The sequence below is a fragment of the Plutella xylostella genome, chromosome 7, assembly GCF_932276165.1.
Source record: "Plutella xylostella chromosome 7, ilPluXylo3.1, whole genome shotgun sequence".
Lineage (NCBI taxonomy): Eukaryota > Metazoa > Arthropoda > Insecta > Lepidoptera > Plutellidae > Plutella > Plutella xylostella.
The window spans coordinates 5,213,233-5,229,685 of record NC_063987.1 but is presented as its reverse complement, the minus strand read 5'-3'; the positions used below and the strand labels follow the sequence as shown (position 1 = coordinate 5,229,685).

The 16,453-nt window shown below is 38.2% G+C and overlaps 1 protein-coding gene across 1 annotated transcript; it reads right to left on the bottom strand.

Moving 5' to 3' along the window:
• Positions 1–2,162: 2,162 nt before the first annotated feature.
• Positions 2,163–16,226, bottom strand: LOC105390578 (ATP-dependent translocase ABCB1). Its single transcript, XM_048622171.1, has 24 exons — positions 16,130–16,226; positions 14,247–14,292; positions 13,534–13,730; positions 12,843–12,987; positions 12,478–12,578; positions 11,940–12,111; positions 10,434–10,558; positions 10,030–10,225; positions 9,331–9,555; positions 8,837–9,023; positions 8,605–8,747; positions 8,098–8,306; positions 7,882–7,976; positions 7,558–7,790; positions 6,853–6,993; positions 5,607–5,789; positions 5,195–5,398; positions 4,864–4,993; positions 4,402–4,597; positions 4,000–4,162; positions 3,512–3,706; positions 3,093–3,302; positions 2,537–2,792; positions 2,163–2,370 (listed from the first exon to the last, which is right to left on the bottom strand). Exons 1-24 carry the CDS (start codon positions 16,171–16,173, stop codon positions 2,243–2,245), a joined length of 3,924 nt encoding a protein of 1,307 aa, XP_048478128.1. The 5' UTR covers positions 16,174–16,226; the 3' UTR covers positions 2,163–2,242.
• Positions 16,227–16,453: the final 227 nt, after the last annotated feature.

Sequence of the window (16,453 nt, the reverse complement as noted above, 5' to 3'; positions counted from 1 at the left end):
CGTATTACAAGCAAGCGAGGTATTGCAGTTATCGTGTTTGCAGTTTAAACTTACCAAGAAATTTTATTATCCTTCACACACGGCGTCGCTTGTATAAGGCAGTAGGTAGGTACTTAGTAGTTAACGAACTTTTCCTCCCTTATTATAAAACGAAGACAAAATATAGTTCTATATTTTTTAAAGCCGGATTTAGAAAATTTATTTGTATGGAAGTTCTGGACTATAATCGGGTCTAAACAAATACTATCCGAGTTTTAAACGAATAACTCGTATTGTTAGTAAGTACCTACCAAATTGTTAGAGGCTCTAACTTAAATTAGAGCAAGAAATAACTGACGAATCCTATCACCACGAATGCCTTAGGCCAAATTTAAGAACTGGTTGCTGTCGATACGAGTAGAGTCGGTAGATTTTTTTACACAAATCATCATCATCATCATCAGCCAATAATCATCTACTGCTGGAAACACAATATACCTACAAATAAATTGACTTATATAAACCTTATTAATAATACACTTGCGGGCAATGGAAAAATTCCGACGACCGAATGGCGTAGTGGTTAGTGACCCTGACTACTGAGTAGGGCATGCAATACCGGAACTATTTTCAATACCGGTATTGAGTTCCGGTATTGCAACTCAATACCGGGATCCCGGTATTAATACCGGTATTAGATTTCCTTGTAATAAATGGCATATATTGTGATTAAAGGTCGTATACGTCAAAATAAAACGAGAAAAAGCAATGAAATTCAGTTTTTTGTAATAGATTTTTACGAGAATTGAGTATTAGAGTTTAAATTTTACAAAAAAAAAAAATTTTACCTCCAGTGGCCGTTTACGCATGGTCAACAGTAGATATCAAACGACCGAAAACTGCATCAAACGGTTGGAAACAAGTGCGCTTTCACAGTACATAGGAATACTATATCTTAATCGCTTTATTATAGCCTAAAAAAGTCCGATTCCGGTATTACTTCAAAACCGGTATTAACTTTCAATACCGGTATTGAAAAAAGCGTGAATTTTGTCCCTAATACCGGTATTACGAATACCGGTATTGCGGTATTGCATGCCCTACTACTGAGCCGATGGTCCCGGGTTCGATTCCCGGCTGGGGCAAATATTTGTTTAAACACAGATATTTGTTCTCAGGTCTTGGATATGCCCGTAAAATGGCAATAGGCCCGCCCCCTACTACATTGGGACTAACATAACACTCTGGCGAAAAGTGGGTGCAGCAATGCACCTCTACCTACCCCGCAAGGGAGTACATTAGTACAAGGCGTGAGTGCGTGTGTGTGTGTGTAATGTAGCGATTACGAACAATATTCAAAGTAGTACAAAGCTCATACTCATCTCATTGTTACCACAATGGCAGAGCTCATTAAACATAATATTGTAGGAAAGCAAACTTTACACGCAGTACGTACAGGAGGTTTTACGTATTGAGACGGCCTAATACGTAGCGTTATCAGTATTATTTAGTTATGCAAATTGTAAGACAAATTATGTATGTGGTTACTAAGTTAGTAACTAGTAACTCCTGAAAACTGTGACTAAGTAATTCAAAGAAAAACCAATACATTACACATAAACTCTAATTATTATTTAAGACAGCTCAAAATGTGTCTCATTGCCCTTGAGAAGAGGTTATTACTATATTTCAAAATCAATTTATACACGAACCACGGTTAACTTATAACACAATTTTTTCGTTCGGCGGTTGAAAGTTCAGATTCAAAGGCAGCTCATTCAGGCAGGACCAAACTACTTAGTTTTCTTTCAGTATCCGCACAGCTGTCTACATCGTTAAAACCAGCAAAGACAGTATTTAGACTAACTTTGTTTGAACATAAAAATCTAGAAGCAAGCTGCTCAGGGCATGTCTAGTGGTAAAATATTATTTAGTATTACATTTTAATATTGTTTTGTATAACGTGCGTAATTCGTAAGTAATGTAGCAACTAAAACAACAAATTCGACTTTCAATACTTACCTACTTCCTACATTATCATCCGTAGCGTCACATCCTCAAGTGGTGACCCCGACGTGATATCAACACGCGACGATTTGTTCTTCAATTTCTAAATTACTTAGTAACTTAAATGAAATCGATTTTAATGACAACTGCTATGAAGATTTTAAATTAAATTTTAATGAGATTTTAATGATTGTATTGGTACTTAATTACTTATATTATGTTGAATACACGAGTGATGTATATTTATAAATATCGCTTATTCTTTTTGAAATTCATCTGATTGCGGTTGAGATGGTGACTTCTTCTTGTGTCCGCCTGTCATTTTCCAGTACCGTCCTTGCAACTGCATCAGTTCAGCGTGTGATCCTTTTTCCACTATTTTATCTGTAAATATTATAAATTAGGTATGTGTTTTAGGAGATGTAGCAAAAATAGTATAAAACGCCAAAATGGGCCGCGATCAATGATGTAATATGCCAATGGCCGCGATTTTTACATGATATTGGAATGATGACAATCTATACCTAGGTAACCACAAAAGCGCACTCACGTTCATCAACAACGCAAATGACGTCGGCATTCTGTACGGTCGTCAGTCGATGCGCTATGGTGACGCACGTCCTGCCCACTGCTGCCGCATCGAGGGCATCCGATACTGCTTGCTCGCTGCTGGCGTCCAGCGCTGACGTGGCCTCATCCAGGAGCAGAAGGCGAGGGGAGCGGATCAGGGCTCGTGCGATGCAGACTCTTTGCTTCTGCCCTCCTGACAGCTGAGCTCCTGAAGAGCCAAGTGGCGTGTCGTAACCCTGGAATATGGAAGGTGTCTTGAAGTTTAGACACTATAGATAAAAGGTTTTTATTCACAACATTAATACTTTTTTATGTGCCTTAATACCACGGTAGATAGAAACACGGTAAAATAAAGTAATTTTCCTAATTTTCATTATTGTCGTGACTTAAGAGACAAAAAAAAGTAAATTCGATTAGCCACTATACGTACTTACAACTGTATACTCATGATTACCAATCTAGATCAATCGGATAGACGCAACACCTAACAAACCAATTCAATCCCAGATCCAACGTGATATCTTCACGTATCTTACCTTTGGCAAAGAAGTGATGAAGCTATGAATATTGGCAGCCTTCGCCGCCTCGACCACATCTTGCATGGAGACTGCTCGGGCGTGGTCTCCGTAGCTGATGTTCTCTGCCAGGGTCCGGTCGAACAGCACCGGCTCCTGTTGCACCACGCCCAGCTGTCTGCGCAGGCGCGGGAGCGACAGCTGGGAGCGGGTGTTCAGGGAGTCTAGTTCCTGTTGAATATTAAAAGTCTCATATCAAGGTCCTAACTAAGTAGTTCCTAACGTTTGGTTTCTGGGATGCAATGCCTGCCTGGTTGAGTGACGTATCATCTGTACTTTATCATACGTAGACATAGTCCGAATATAACGCTGATCTGAATAAAGCTTACAAAACGAGGACAGGTAATCAAATCATCCAGCAAGATCCAAAAGAAACTTACAATAACTCCGGAGTCAGGATCGTAGAACCGTTGCAACAGCTGCAGCACCGTGGACTTGCCGCAGCCCGAGGGTCCGACTAGGGCCACCGTCTTGCCAGCTTCCACCTTCAGATTGAACCCTGACAGCACGGGCTCGTGGGGCCGGCTGGGGTAGCTGAACCCTACGTTTGACAGCTTGAATTCACCGGTGGCATTCTGAAAGGGTGTTCCAGCTAATTGTTACAAAACAAGTCCCTTATCCAACATGATTGGTTATGATGGTTATCAGCGACGACGTGTTTTTGGGGAAAATCGGAACCAATATCCAACTTTGAGAGTTTACCAGCAATCACATAGATATCGCCAATTGCTTGTCAATTTATAATGCCTCTTTCACACGAGGGCACAGCAATGAGACGGAATAGTTGGCAGGATGATATAAAATACATCTACTTTATCCGGATAAAATCGTCATCATCTTCAGTCTATGTTACAAAATATGTATATACCCAATCATCTGGATCCACCACTCCGTCTTCAGTCCGCACTTTAGGCTCTTGACGGATGAGAGACAATACCCTCGCGCACGAGCCCTTGGCGGAGTTGAACTGAGGCAGGAACACCATGGCGTGCGACAGAATCGCTGTGCTGCCGATTATTGATCGTACTGCTCTGGAAACAGACAAGAGAAGCTATTTTTGTACAAGGCAGTGAGAGAAAAGCAAAATCATGTCATGTCACGGTCACATAGATCTAGACTTTGGTTTGTCACCGTGGTGACAAGATTGATCAGTTAGATTATAATTATAGCACAATCGAGAAGGCTTTTTTCTTGCATACCAGAAAGGCAACGTAGGTGCGCAAGTGGTTTTCTAATAATCTTCTGACCAGGAAAATGAAGAGGTACTTACATCAAAACATTAATGAAATATTCGCCGTCATTTTTGATCAGGAAAATGCCCACCATGACACAGAGCATGTAGCACACGTAGGGAGCGTATTGTCCAATGCCGAAGACCAAGCCCCTCCATCGAGTACCAGCCAGCGAGGCCCTGATGGACTCATCGGAACATTTCTCTACTTTGTCAAGAAATACTTTTTCTATCGCTGAAAAATACAAAGTTTATATCAAATGCTTTTGCAAACTTTACTTACATGATCTTGCTTACCAACATCTACACACAAGCAATCAACAAACTTAAGCAGTATTGTTTATCAGCCAAACATCTGTTAGATTCACACAATAAATGTTAATTTTGCCAGATAAGCAAGTAGATTTTTGATTCCAAATATACAACGGTGCCGTTCGTTTGTATCTGGAAAACTTCCCCAAGAAACGCTACTGAAACTGAAAAAACTGAAAAGGGTATTACCTAAACTCTGTACAGTTCTGATGCTGCCGACAGCCTCAGAGGCTATGGCATTAGCAGTTTCCATGGAAGACCTTTCCAAAGCTGCTGAATTTTTCCGTGCCATAGTTTCCAGTTTTATGCAGAAAATCACCTGTAAACAGAATAATAATCATGGTTTTTCTGTATAACTATATGAAGTTACTTACCAAATATCTTGGAAAAGTATAAGGAAATGTTTCTGTTTCTTTCAATATACACTCACGAATCACGAGCAATGTAAAGTTCCAGTGACATAATATGGATCGTCAACGGCAGGTGGAACTTGTTAATGATCGTAAGTGTATGTACTTACAATGGGTACAAATGTAGCACCAATCAACGCCACCTTCCATGAGAAGATCAGACCAATCAGGAGGCCGAATGCGGTGGCACTGAGGCCATCCGCGATGGAGCCCAGCATGAGGCCAGTGACATTGGAGACTTCTCCCATATCGCGGCTCAACTTCGTCGTGAGAGATCCAATAGAATTTGATTTTTGATCGTAAAAACTCATATCCTGAAAAGGATAAAGGAGCAAAACTAAAAAAATAGGTATAATACAATATAACAAGTGGGGATATCTCAAACCCTAACTGTACAGTGCTTAGCTTGGAGTAGTTAAGGCTGTGGTAGCTTTATATCCAACAGTGGACGATATACATACAGCTGACAATCAAAATAAGTCCAATATCGTATAGAAAGGAACAATTTGAAAGTATGGTTACCTGTTTTAGGAAGCTCCCAAATAATTGCAATCTCAGTCTTGTGCACATTCTGCTGCTAGATCTCGGCAAGGAAAACGTTTGAATGACGTTTGTGAGTAAAGCCATTACACCGATCGCTACGAACATGATAGCGTAAAATGTACAATTTGAGATTATCTCGTCGCGATCGTTTTTGGTAAAAGACTGAAATGTTAATAAAATACATGATTAGGTATAACTAAAATGGTTCTACCTTTTTTGGCAAAAGATTTTTTTGCCTAATCTCGTATTGCATAGTAACGTTTGGTCAAAGTCTCGTTACGCCGAAAATCGTATGGCATAAATCTCGTTTAGTAAAAAGTTATTTCGCATAACATTGTTTAGCCTAATAATGGTATGGCCAAATCTTGAATAGCCTAATAATGCTATGGCATAGGTTTATTAGGTTTATACAAAGTAATAATATTCGTTTGGCTTTAACTTTGACGGAGCGTCTCCCTACATAGCGCAAACTGGTGCCTTGTATTGTTTCCGCTGTTTGGAAAACGCTCCGCTCCGCTTCGCTGCGCTCCGCTTTGGTTTTGATGAACATGTGCACCTAACACGCTCCTCCTCGCTTTGCTCGTCGTCGCACCTATTTTTAGGTTTCGATCTCATGGGGTTTGTAATTATTATATTGGTCGTTAACTTTTGATTTTTTGATCATACAATATCGTGATTTTCGGGATGTAGGAGAAAAATACCACAATTTGTACATTTACTACATACTTAATATATTATTTATTAAGATAACATTGGAGAAACAAGATTATACATAGGCATAGACGAACATAAATTTGAGCAAACGAAACTTAGGTGTTTAAAGATTGTGCCTAAAGAGTTTTAGACGAAACGAGCCTTATGCCACATAAGTCTTGGCAATGTGATGGTTCGGCCAAAAAAATTTAGACCATACGAGTTATGCGAAATGAGTTTTGGTCAATAAAGATTATGCCAGATGAGCGGAACCCAACTAAAATCTTAAAACCTTACGGATTAACTTTATGGTTTTTGGTTTTTCATCGATAAATATTCCATTAAATTTATACTGACCAATAGGTACCTTGTTCATGAAAATAATGTGAGAGTCGCTTGAACCAACTATCCGAGTTAAAAGTGATATAGTTTAGATATAGTTAACAGCCTATGCTCGTGTTTGCATGGTCAGATCGAGTGAATATTCTGATCGATAAAGAAAAAATATTTACTATATTTTACGATAACTTACCTCTACTGCATAGGATAATACAATCGCAGTCAAGGAATGCACCCATCCCTGGATGACAGCAGAACCGATACCGATGACCAGTAGGTACCACTCTTTTCTGTTCAGTTTCAACAATTCGATGGTACTCAATGATTTCACTTCCTGTTTTGAAAATTTATGACTATAAAATTACAAATGAAGCTGTTTTACTACAAACTACAAACACGTAACTAACAGGTAATGCATGATACCCTAAACCGTATCTCCTTTATATAGATAAGTAATATGTTTGAATCGCTTCTGGTGAAATTTTAAAGTTCAGGTACTAAACTTTTTTGGAATTTACACATGGAGAACTAAAAATGGATTCACAAATTATACATAATCGATTTATATTGGAATGATTATATAATATGTTTCAAGCATTTAGCTAATAAATATAGACGACCGAATGGCGTAGTGGTTAGTGACCTGACTACTGAGCCGATGGTCCCGGGTTCGATTCCCGGCTGGGGCAGATATTTATTTAAACACAGATATTTGTTCTCGGGTCTTGGATGTGCCCGTAAAATGGCAATAGGCCCGCCCCCTATTACATTGGGACTAACATAACACTCTGGCGAAAAGTGGGTGCAGCAATGCACCTCTGCCTACCCCGCAAGGGAGTACTGTAGTACAAGGCGTGAGTGCGTGTTTTTTTTTAATAATAAATATTGGTAAACTTGCCTCTTTTTGGTCATTTCTTTCATTGTCTTCATTTAAAACCTTCATATGCAATAAATCCATTGATTTACTGTCTTCTGAGCCACATTTTTTATGTAATCTTCTAACAACGTTTGTGTTTTGTTCTTCCGATGAGAGTGTCAAATCAAATTCACTTTTTTCGGCATCACCTACATGTCCTATTATATCAGGCTCGGTTTTACTTTTTTCTGTCATAACTAGTTTCCAATAGTGACCTGTTGGGATTTACAGTGTTTTGGATTATTCAGTCTTCTACCTGTGGTTACTATGAAAAGGTGTTGTATGAATTAGCTTTAAAAAACTTACCTTTCAGAGAAATAAGTTCATCGTGAGTGCCCATTTCAACAATTGCCCCTTTATCCATACAAACAATGCGGTCAGCATTTACTATTGTTGATAATCTGCAATTCAAGTGAGCTTAAATAGCAAGATTTATTTTGTGATTAATTTTAATGCGCAAGCTTCACATTCATCACGCTTTTAATTTTTCCTGGAAACTAAATGCACAATAATTTGACCAACCTGTGCGAAACGATAACCGTGGTCCGGTTCTCACTGGCTCGATCCAGAGCCTCTTGGACCTTGACCTCTGACCTCGGGTCCAGGGCCGAGGTGGCCTCATCCAGCAGCAGGATGGCTGGGTCTCGGAGCAGGGCGCGGGCGATGGCGATCCTCTGCTTCTGACCCCCCGAGAGGGATAGACCACGCTCGCCGATCAACGTGTCGTATCCCTAAAGGGGGATATAAAGAGGGGACTTTGTTGTTAGGTTGATGAAGATGGTATACTTAGACAGTTAACTTCACCGTGTAATAATGACTTATCCAGAAGTCAATCATTTCTAACAAAGACCAAATATAGGTTCAGTGAATTAAAAAGTGGTACCTGGTTTTATGTTCAGTTGCATGCCATGTTTTAAATATGTTTATCTCACAAACAAGGTATCCATGAGGCTAGTGAAGTTTAATACTACAAACTCATATCACTTACATTACATACATTAATTATATTATTAGAGATATTACACTTACATTTGGCAGGTTGATGATAAACTCATGGGCGAAGGCGATTTTGGCGACTCTCTCAACTTGTTCCCGCGAGGCCTCCGGAGACACGATCATGATGTTGTCGAAAATCGAACCGCGGAACAGTACTGGTTCTTGTCCCACTATACCTGATTAAATTATGGAACTTTTAAAAAATGATTTTACGGGATTAGCAAGTCATACCTACTGCACCCACAAAAAAAAATGTATAGCGTACCTAAAGAAGACCGTAACCATCCCAGATTCAGCGTCTTGACACAGTTGCCGTCGACTTTCACAGCTCCTGACTGAGCATCGTAGAGCCTCTGTATCAGCTGCAGGATGGTGGACTTGCCGCAACCGGAGGCACCCACCAGGGCTACGGTTTCACCAGCTCTCACAGTCAAAGAGAAATCCTTCAACACCTGGAAATTACATAGTTTTTGGAAAGGTATAGTTTAGGCCATGGACAATTGGACACACATAGTATAGTAATCCATGGATATTGGATTGTCTTTTGTTATTATTTTGGTGGCGTCTTGAAAAGAAACAGGCATTTTGGATTCTAAAGGTTTCTTGATTCTGGAGAAATATGTCTAAAAAGCTTTCTGGATAAAATTAATTAAATGCCGTTACTGGCTATTTTTATGCAGTAAAATTCAAAATTTTCATTGTAAAATCTATAACCTATTTAGGTTTCTTAAAATATAATTGTTATTTCAACGCACCTACCTTCATCTCGGGCCGTGAAGGGTAGCTGAAAGTCACATTTTCCAAGGAAATTTCACCTTTAACATGTCTAGGTGCTAGTCCACTTTTACTCAAACCATCAATTTGTGGATTTAGATCTAGTATTTTAAATATATTGGCTGCGGCCCCCTTCGCCGTAGCGAACGTCTCTGCATGTGGTATATAATAGGCGACACTTTTCAATCCTAAATTAAAACATTGCATTATCTGAAAAGTGTAAAATTTTAAGAAAGTACGGTACATGTACGTACGGTCAGCTACATAAGTATAGCTACTTAAGTAGCCTTCTGTACCTTGTGAAACTGATGAACCGTCAATGTTTCAATGAATGGATAGGCGATTTCAGATTGACAAGGCACCAAAGTGTATAGCTACTTATGCAGCTGACTGTGCATACTGTAGCGGCCGCTACACGGGTTCGTTATCGACGTCGATAAACTCGTTTAATGCGGGTTCTACCAATCAAAGCACCGTATTTTTGGTCAATCATGATATAGGTACTTACCTACTTAGTGACGTTTATCTACGTCGATGACGACCCGTGTAGTTGCAGCAGAGCAATCATTGTGATCTTCAGAGTCACTAGTAAAAGATATCTCAGTTGAAAAATAGTTAATAAGTAGATATGGATTGTTATGGTTTTTCATCGAACCACTCATGTGCGTTTTGAAAGTCACTCACACTGTAAAGGCGTCCTAAAGTATATTTCCGTTGATCCAATGGTAAATAAAATTCTTCCATCAGCAGATGTACTCCATATGCTAGGACTATGGCAACTGCTATGTATATGAGCAGGAAGTTGAAGCCGGCCCCTAAACCCCTGTAAAGAGCGCGCCGGTAGCCATATTTCTTTGCCACTTCTAGGAGATTTTTATATCTGCAATAAACAGCATGAATTAAATATACATGAAATAAAGTACTTAACTTAAAACCTATTAATGTAAATTGTAAGTTCAAGTTCAAATATGTAATTTTCAATTTTCTAAAATATTCTATAAGTATAAGTACTTAATGGTATATTTATAACTGCCCTATAGTCAGCGACTGAAAGTAAATCTGACTAGCCATGCTATTAAAAAACATACCTATTAATTTCGTCGGTTTCTCCCTCAAATGCCACGACAGTTCTCACAGACCTCAGCACCTCTTCCACGTGTTTACCAGCTTTACTCATAGCGTCCATTTGTAGCATGGAAAACTTCGTTTGATACTGAAATAACATTTTTATTTTTAGGATATGTAAAAACCTTATTATACTGTCTGTAACTTGCATAAATAAAGAAACATCTTGAAATTGGCATCCGATAATTACGATTGCATGAAATATTGTTTCTTTACTCACTGACTTTTTATAATACTTAACGCGGTAAATTAAATCTGATATAAGTACTAACGAGAACTATTTTTTTTTATTTGAATCCATTAGCAGCAATTCTGAAGGCAGGCATTTATTTAAATTGGCAATGTCAAAACGTAAAATTATTTGTTCGAAATTCGACTTTTAAAGATACAAACATTAAAATAATAAAGCCATCAGAATCGGTTCAATGTTCTTCGCCAAAAGAAACAAATTTAGATTTACCCAAGTATATAAATTTATTTTTGGCATGTATTTTACTCGCACAACAATTATGTTTATAAATATAGGTTTTTAACCTGTTTATTTATGGTCTTTTTAGTCCCATGCTAGCATTTTTATATGTATATACCTCAGCTTAAGCAATAATGGCCATTAAAGACTTACAATAGTAGTCAATAATGCTTGCTGTGCGTGCTTGTCAAATTATAAGCAAATTACATCATAACATCTTCGATACAATACAATACATTTCCATAGCATTTTACTGGCTTATACCAGTATTGCTTTTTTATTTTTAAGACAATTCTGAACGCTTAAATTCTAATTTTATTGCGGTCCATACCTTAAATAATTCTTTAGTTTTGGTAAATCTTAATTTGGCAATTTTGGCATATTTTTTTTTACTTTGACAGCTTAAAAAATTTATGCCTTCAGAAGCGGCATGATGACACAATAGCATACATTACATTTTTACCATGTGAAACTAACAAACCGCCTAATAACTCAATCACACCTGGGTGATTTCTGAGTTTGACACGGTACAAAACTGTATAGCTACCAATGAAAAATACCGTACTATATGTATATGTACCGTACTATATGTGTATCCTCAGCCTTTCTCATCAAGCCATTGCTGGCTACTTTCTATGGTTATGGATACAGAGGGCTGGAGAGAGTTTCACGCTACGTTTTTAGTGTGAAATCTTAGCATGTTAAATCGGATCATTTAACTCATTACACCTTTACTTTATATCTAATGTACACTTGGAAGAACACAGATCAATGATGCTAGTCTAGTCTTTTGTTGTTCACAGGTCAAAAGGATCAGGTTATTACTTACTAGAGGTAAGTATCTGAGTTTAACTAGGTACAAAATGGTATAGCTAGGCACTTTTATGCATCTTATCATACAGGGAGTTGCGAAATGGGTATATGGTCCAAGACGAACAACTTTTGTTCGGCTAAATATGTATACCTTTTTTGCAACACCCGGTATACATCAAATACTCACGCTCAAGAACATAACGACAGCAGCACAAGTCAGCGGCGCGACACACAGCCCCGCCAGCGCAGCCCGCCAGTTCAGCACTATGGACATGATGATGCAAGCGAACGCACTGCCGAGCAGGTTGGAGGCTATGGCCAGCTTCTCGCCCATTCCGCTGCTGAGGTTCACTAGGTCTCTGGAAGTAATATGTGGTGTGGGGTGTTCAAAGAGGATGTAGTGAGTCGAAAAAGGGGTGAAGGGTCTTCCTGAAGTTTTTGTGAATGACGATCTCAGTGTTTTGGTATACTATACCACTTTTGCACCCAATTTTTAAAATACGTCGATACACTCGTTTAATCTGCGTCAATCAGCGCCATAATTATGGCGAATCGAGATATCATGTCGTTTATCTACGCCGACCAGGAACCCATGTAGCGGCAGCTGAAGTCTTAGATGTCATTTTTATTTGTAGTGGACTATGACAGCCAGGCGCAATTGAATTTCACGGGACTTATACTCCATATCTATGTAGGTATATTATGGGGGTAAAAAATAAACTCACTCAGACATCCTAGAAGCAAAGTTGAAGCTCACATCCGTATCATACCACGCCATGTCTTGTCGAAGAACAGCTTTCAGGAATAATAACCTGATCCTTTTGACCTGTGAACAACAAAAGACTAGACTAGCATCATTGATCTGTGTTCTTCCAAGTGTACATTAGATATAAAGTAAAGGTGTAATGAGTTAAATGATCCGATTTAACATGCTAAGATTTCACACTAAAAACGTAGCGTGAAACTCTCTCCAGCCCTCTGTATCCATAACCATAGAAAGTAGCCAGCAATGGCTTGATGAGAAAGGCTGAGGATAGGAAGAAGCAGTATATTATTACTGGCTGATGACAATAATAAATAATCAATTTACCTGTTGAGCTGCACTCCAATTGACCAGAAAAACCGAGGCGAAACAGAATATAATTGATAATACTGTAAATGTGGTGGCGGCGGCGAGCCAAGCCAGCCCGTCCTCTACTAAAGCATTCATATTCTCTTCATTTGAAGCATTTGTACTGAAAATTATACATGATTAGGTACAAAATATTTTTTAATTTCAAGAGCAGCTATATATCGTGGATCTATAAGTGTGAAGTAACTTAATCAGTTGTTAGTAGTTGCTATACAGTCTAAAGCCTGGTCCAGAAGCTAAGACAATGGTCAATAAATACATCAAAGCCTAGTACCGAGCAGTCGTCTCCAGAGCTATGATTGTCGACCTCCGATAGGAGATATACTATACTCAAAAGCATGGTTTGAAACTAATTTGGTTGTACAAAATAGCTAAGTTTTAAAATCAAGGTGCAACGAAAGGAAATCTTAGGTAAGCGTCCACCTATATCGGTATCGTATATGTCGCACCAAACGGATTGTCATCAATGCATGGAGAAACGCCGTCGATAATGCCGATAAAGTGGACGCACTTGTGTGAATTTCTATACAAAGAATACGGGATGCGATGCATCCATTGTGTATGATGCCGATAAGTGCATGGACGTTTACCTTTAACTTCGCTAATGTCATAAACACCCACTCACAAACAACAACAACAAAAAACTCACAGCACCCTCCCCCCGCCGAACAGCTGCAGAAACGCCATCGGGCTGGACGTGGTATTCTGTCTGGAAGTCCTCTGCACCATGGCCGTGATGACGTCACCGGTGAGCAGCTGGTGGACGCAGAGACCGCTGGCGCTGAGGAACCCGAGTAGCACGCCCAGCGCCGTGCAGCACCACTCCAGCCAGGTCGCGTAGCGGAACTAAATAATAATAAACATACTATGTGCTCACTACTGTAATCCCCGAAGGGGTAGTCAGAGGTGACTTGCGAGCGAGTCACCCTCTTTTCGCTGTACATTTGTACTCACGTGATAGGTCGCGAGCCGTATCGCCGTTTTTGAATGAGTACAATAATATAATAATAATAAAATGTGGGGACATCTCACACAGTACATACATATGTAATATGGGCATCGGACTATCGGACCATACCATTCGGTCGTCAAATGGCAATATGAATTATGTGTATAAAGGGCGTAGTAGAAATATATAACACTGTGTTTATTATTACAGGGATTCTAATATTTAAGTTTGCTTAAGTAGCTCATTTTCATTTTCCAAAAGATGAGGTGAGATTGTGAAACCGAAAAACTGCGACCACCTAAAGCTTTTTATAAACAGAGGTGTAGAATGACTACGTGAGTCACCCTTTTCCAACTAGCAATAACCATTTTGTATATAGGAATCAGTAATATGTGTTGAAATGTCGTACTTACTATTTGATAATATGATAATGTGCAGTGTGTCTTGCCATTTGTTTTACTGAAAAGGAAATAAATACATTCTAATTACACTGAGGAACCGACTCAAATCTTAATCAGTGAGCTAGGGGTGACCTGTTCGTCAAGGTTTAAACAAAACACCAGTATTATGCATTAATGGTTAATGAAGTAACATGTATCTTATCATTAATTTCCATAAAGATATACAAAACTTAATTAAAGTCGTGGTTAGTAAAAAAAAGTCGTGTATCCGGCACAGTATACTATTACTATCACATAATACCCGACAACCTCATAAAATAATAATATGTTCTACAAATATCTCGGACGACCGAATGGCGTAGTGGTTAGTGACCGATGTGAGCCGATGGTCCCGGGTTCGATTCCCGGCTGGGGCAGATATTTGTTTAAACACAGATATTTGTTCTCAGGTCTTGGATGTGCCCGTAAAATGGCAATAGGCCCGCCCCCTATTACATTGGGACTAACATAACACTCTGGCGAAAAGTGGGTGCAGCGATGCACCTCTGCCTACCCCGCAAGGGAGTACATTAGTACAAGGCGTGAGTGCGTGTTTTTTTTTATGTTCTACAAACTTAACAAAACACAAATGAATACTTTTATGTTATGACATTTCATCTGAATTTTTGTATAATGTTTTGCTACGTTACGTCAAAGAAAACTGACAAGCATATTTTTAACCAGCATATTATTATAATCTACCTACCTAAATATGATTTAAGCACATTTAAGGACATTATAATGTTATTTTAAACAGTTGGTCTATTTTCGTCCTTAAAAGACGTCGCAAACAAATCCTAGACTATCATTTTCCATTTGTAGACCTCAAACATACGCAAAGTTTTTATATGTTTAGTGTTTACATGCAAAAGTCTTGGAGTGGAAATAAACGCTAAGCTTAAAACCGGTTGTGATGGAGAATAATTTTTGGATGCCTTATCCAGGGGACATACGAAAGTCTCTCTCTCACTTGCAGAATATAGAACAATACATTAGATACTTTTTGTGTAACAGCTATTATGACAATACCTATGTACTTATGTTCACATTAAATTATGTAAACGATTTGATTTGATTTGAAAGTGTCCATTAAATATCTCTTATGATATTCAATAACGACATCTAACATTAAAAATATGTTTTTGTGTGATGAAATGTCTAAAATCATACTTACTTACTTACTATCCATCCACACACCACACTAATAAATTCACATCGATTACCAGTTATCAACTAGGTATTAGAGAGGTATTATTATTGTATAAGTGTGTGTTATTTGTCCTTCTTTCATGTCACTTCAAAGTGTTTTTAGAACCTATTTTGCATTCTAAAAAGGCCTATAAATGCCGGAAAATTTTAGTTTTTAATGTATTCAGTAGTAGTCACAGTACATTTTGTTTCTTATTCATAAAGGTAACTTGTTCGCCGCCGTGGACGATAATATTGGTAGGCACTCATAATAAAGAAGCAAAAGTAATTTTAACTTGTATGCACAGTTGAAATTAAGTAAATAGATAGTACTAGTTGACAAACAGAGTTACTCACAAGAGTCAGAAGCGAACCACACTTTCGTTTATCGTATACTCGTTTTTTTCTTAATAACAAATATAACTATTCGCAAAATACAGTTATAAGTGCAAGTGAAAGTGAAACAGGATTCTTTGTAAAAATTACATAACTATTCGGAAATAATTTAAGTATTATTATGTACATGTTTTTCTTGTGTCAGATGCTCATCTGTATTTCTACTAATTAATTATTATAATTACTTATGTGTCTCTATTTAAGGTAATAATGTGTAAAGATACCCGTCTAATATAAAAAAATACGGTAAGTAAAAATAAAGTACAACTTACCATACTGAATTTCCGTAAAAATAATTCCATGCCCACTTCACCATTATTCCTTATTTAAATTTAAAACTCAACCGTTTCTGGCGGTTCTTGTTTGGTGACTAAATATCACAGTCGTGCCGTATATAGGCTAATAATTTATGTTAATATATTGACGATTTTAGTAATAACGTGTATATTCATACTTACATATTCCCAACTGTTTCGCTAAGTATTTATTTTATCGACTTCATACCCACTCTGCCTGTTATCGACCATAAGTAAAGTACCTTAGTGTCAAGATATTATTTGTTTATTCAATCCTTTATTGCACAAATATAAAAATAA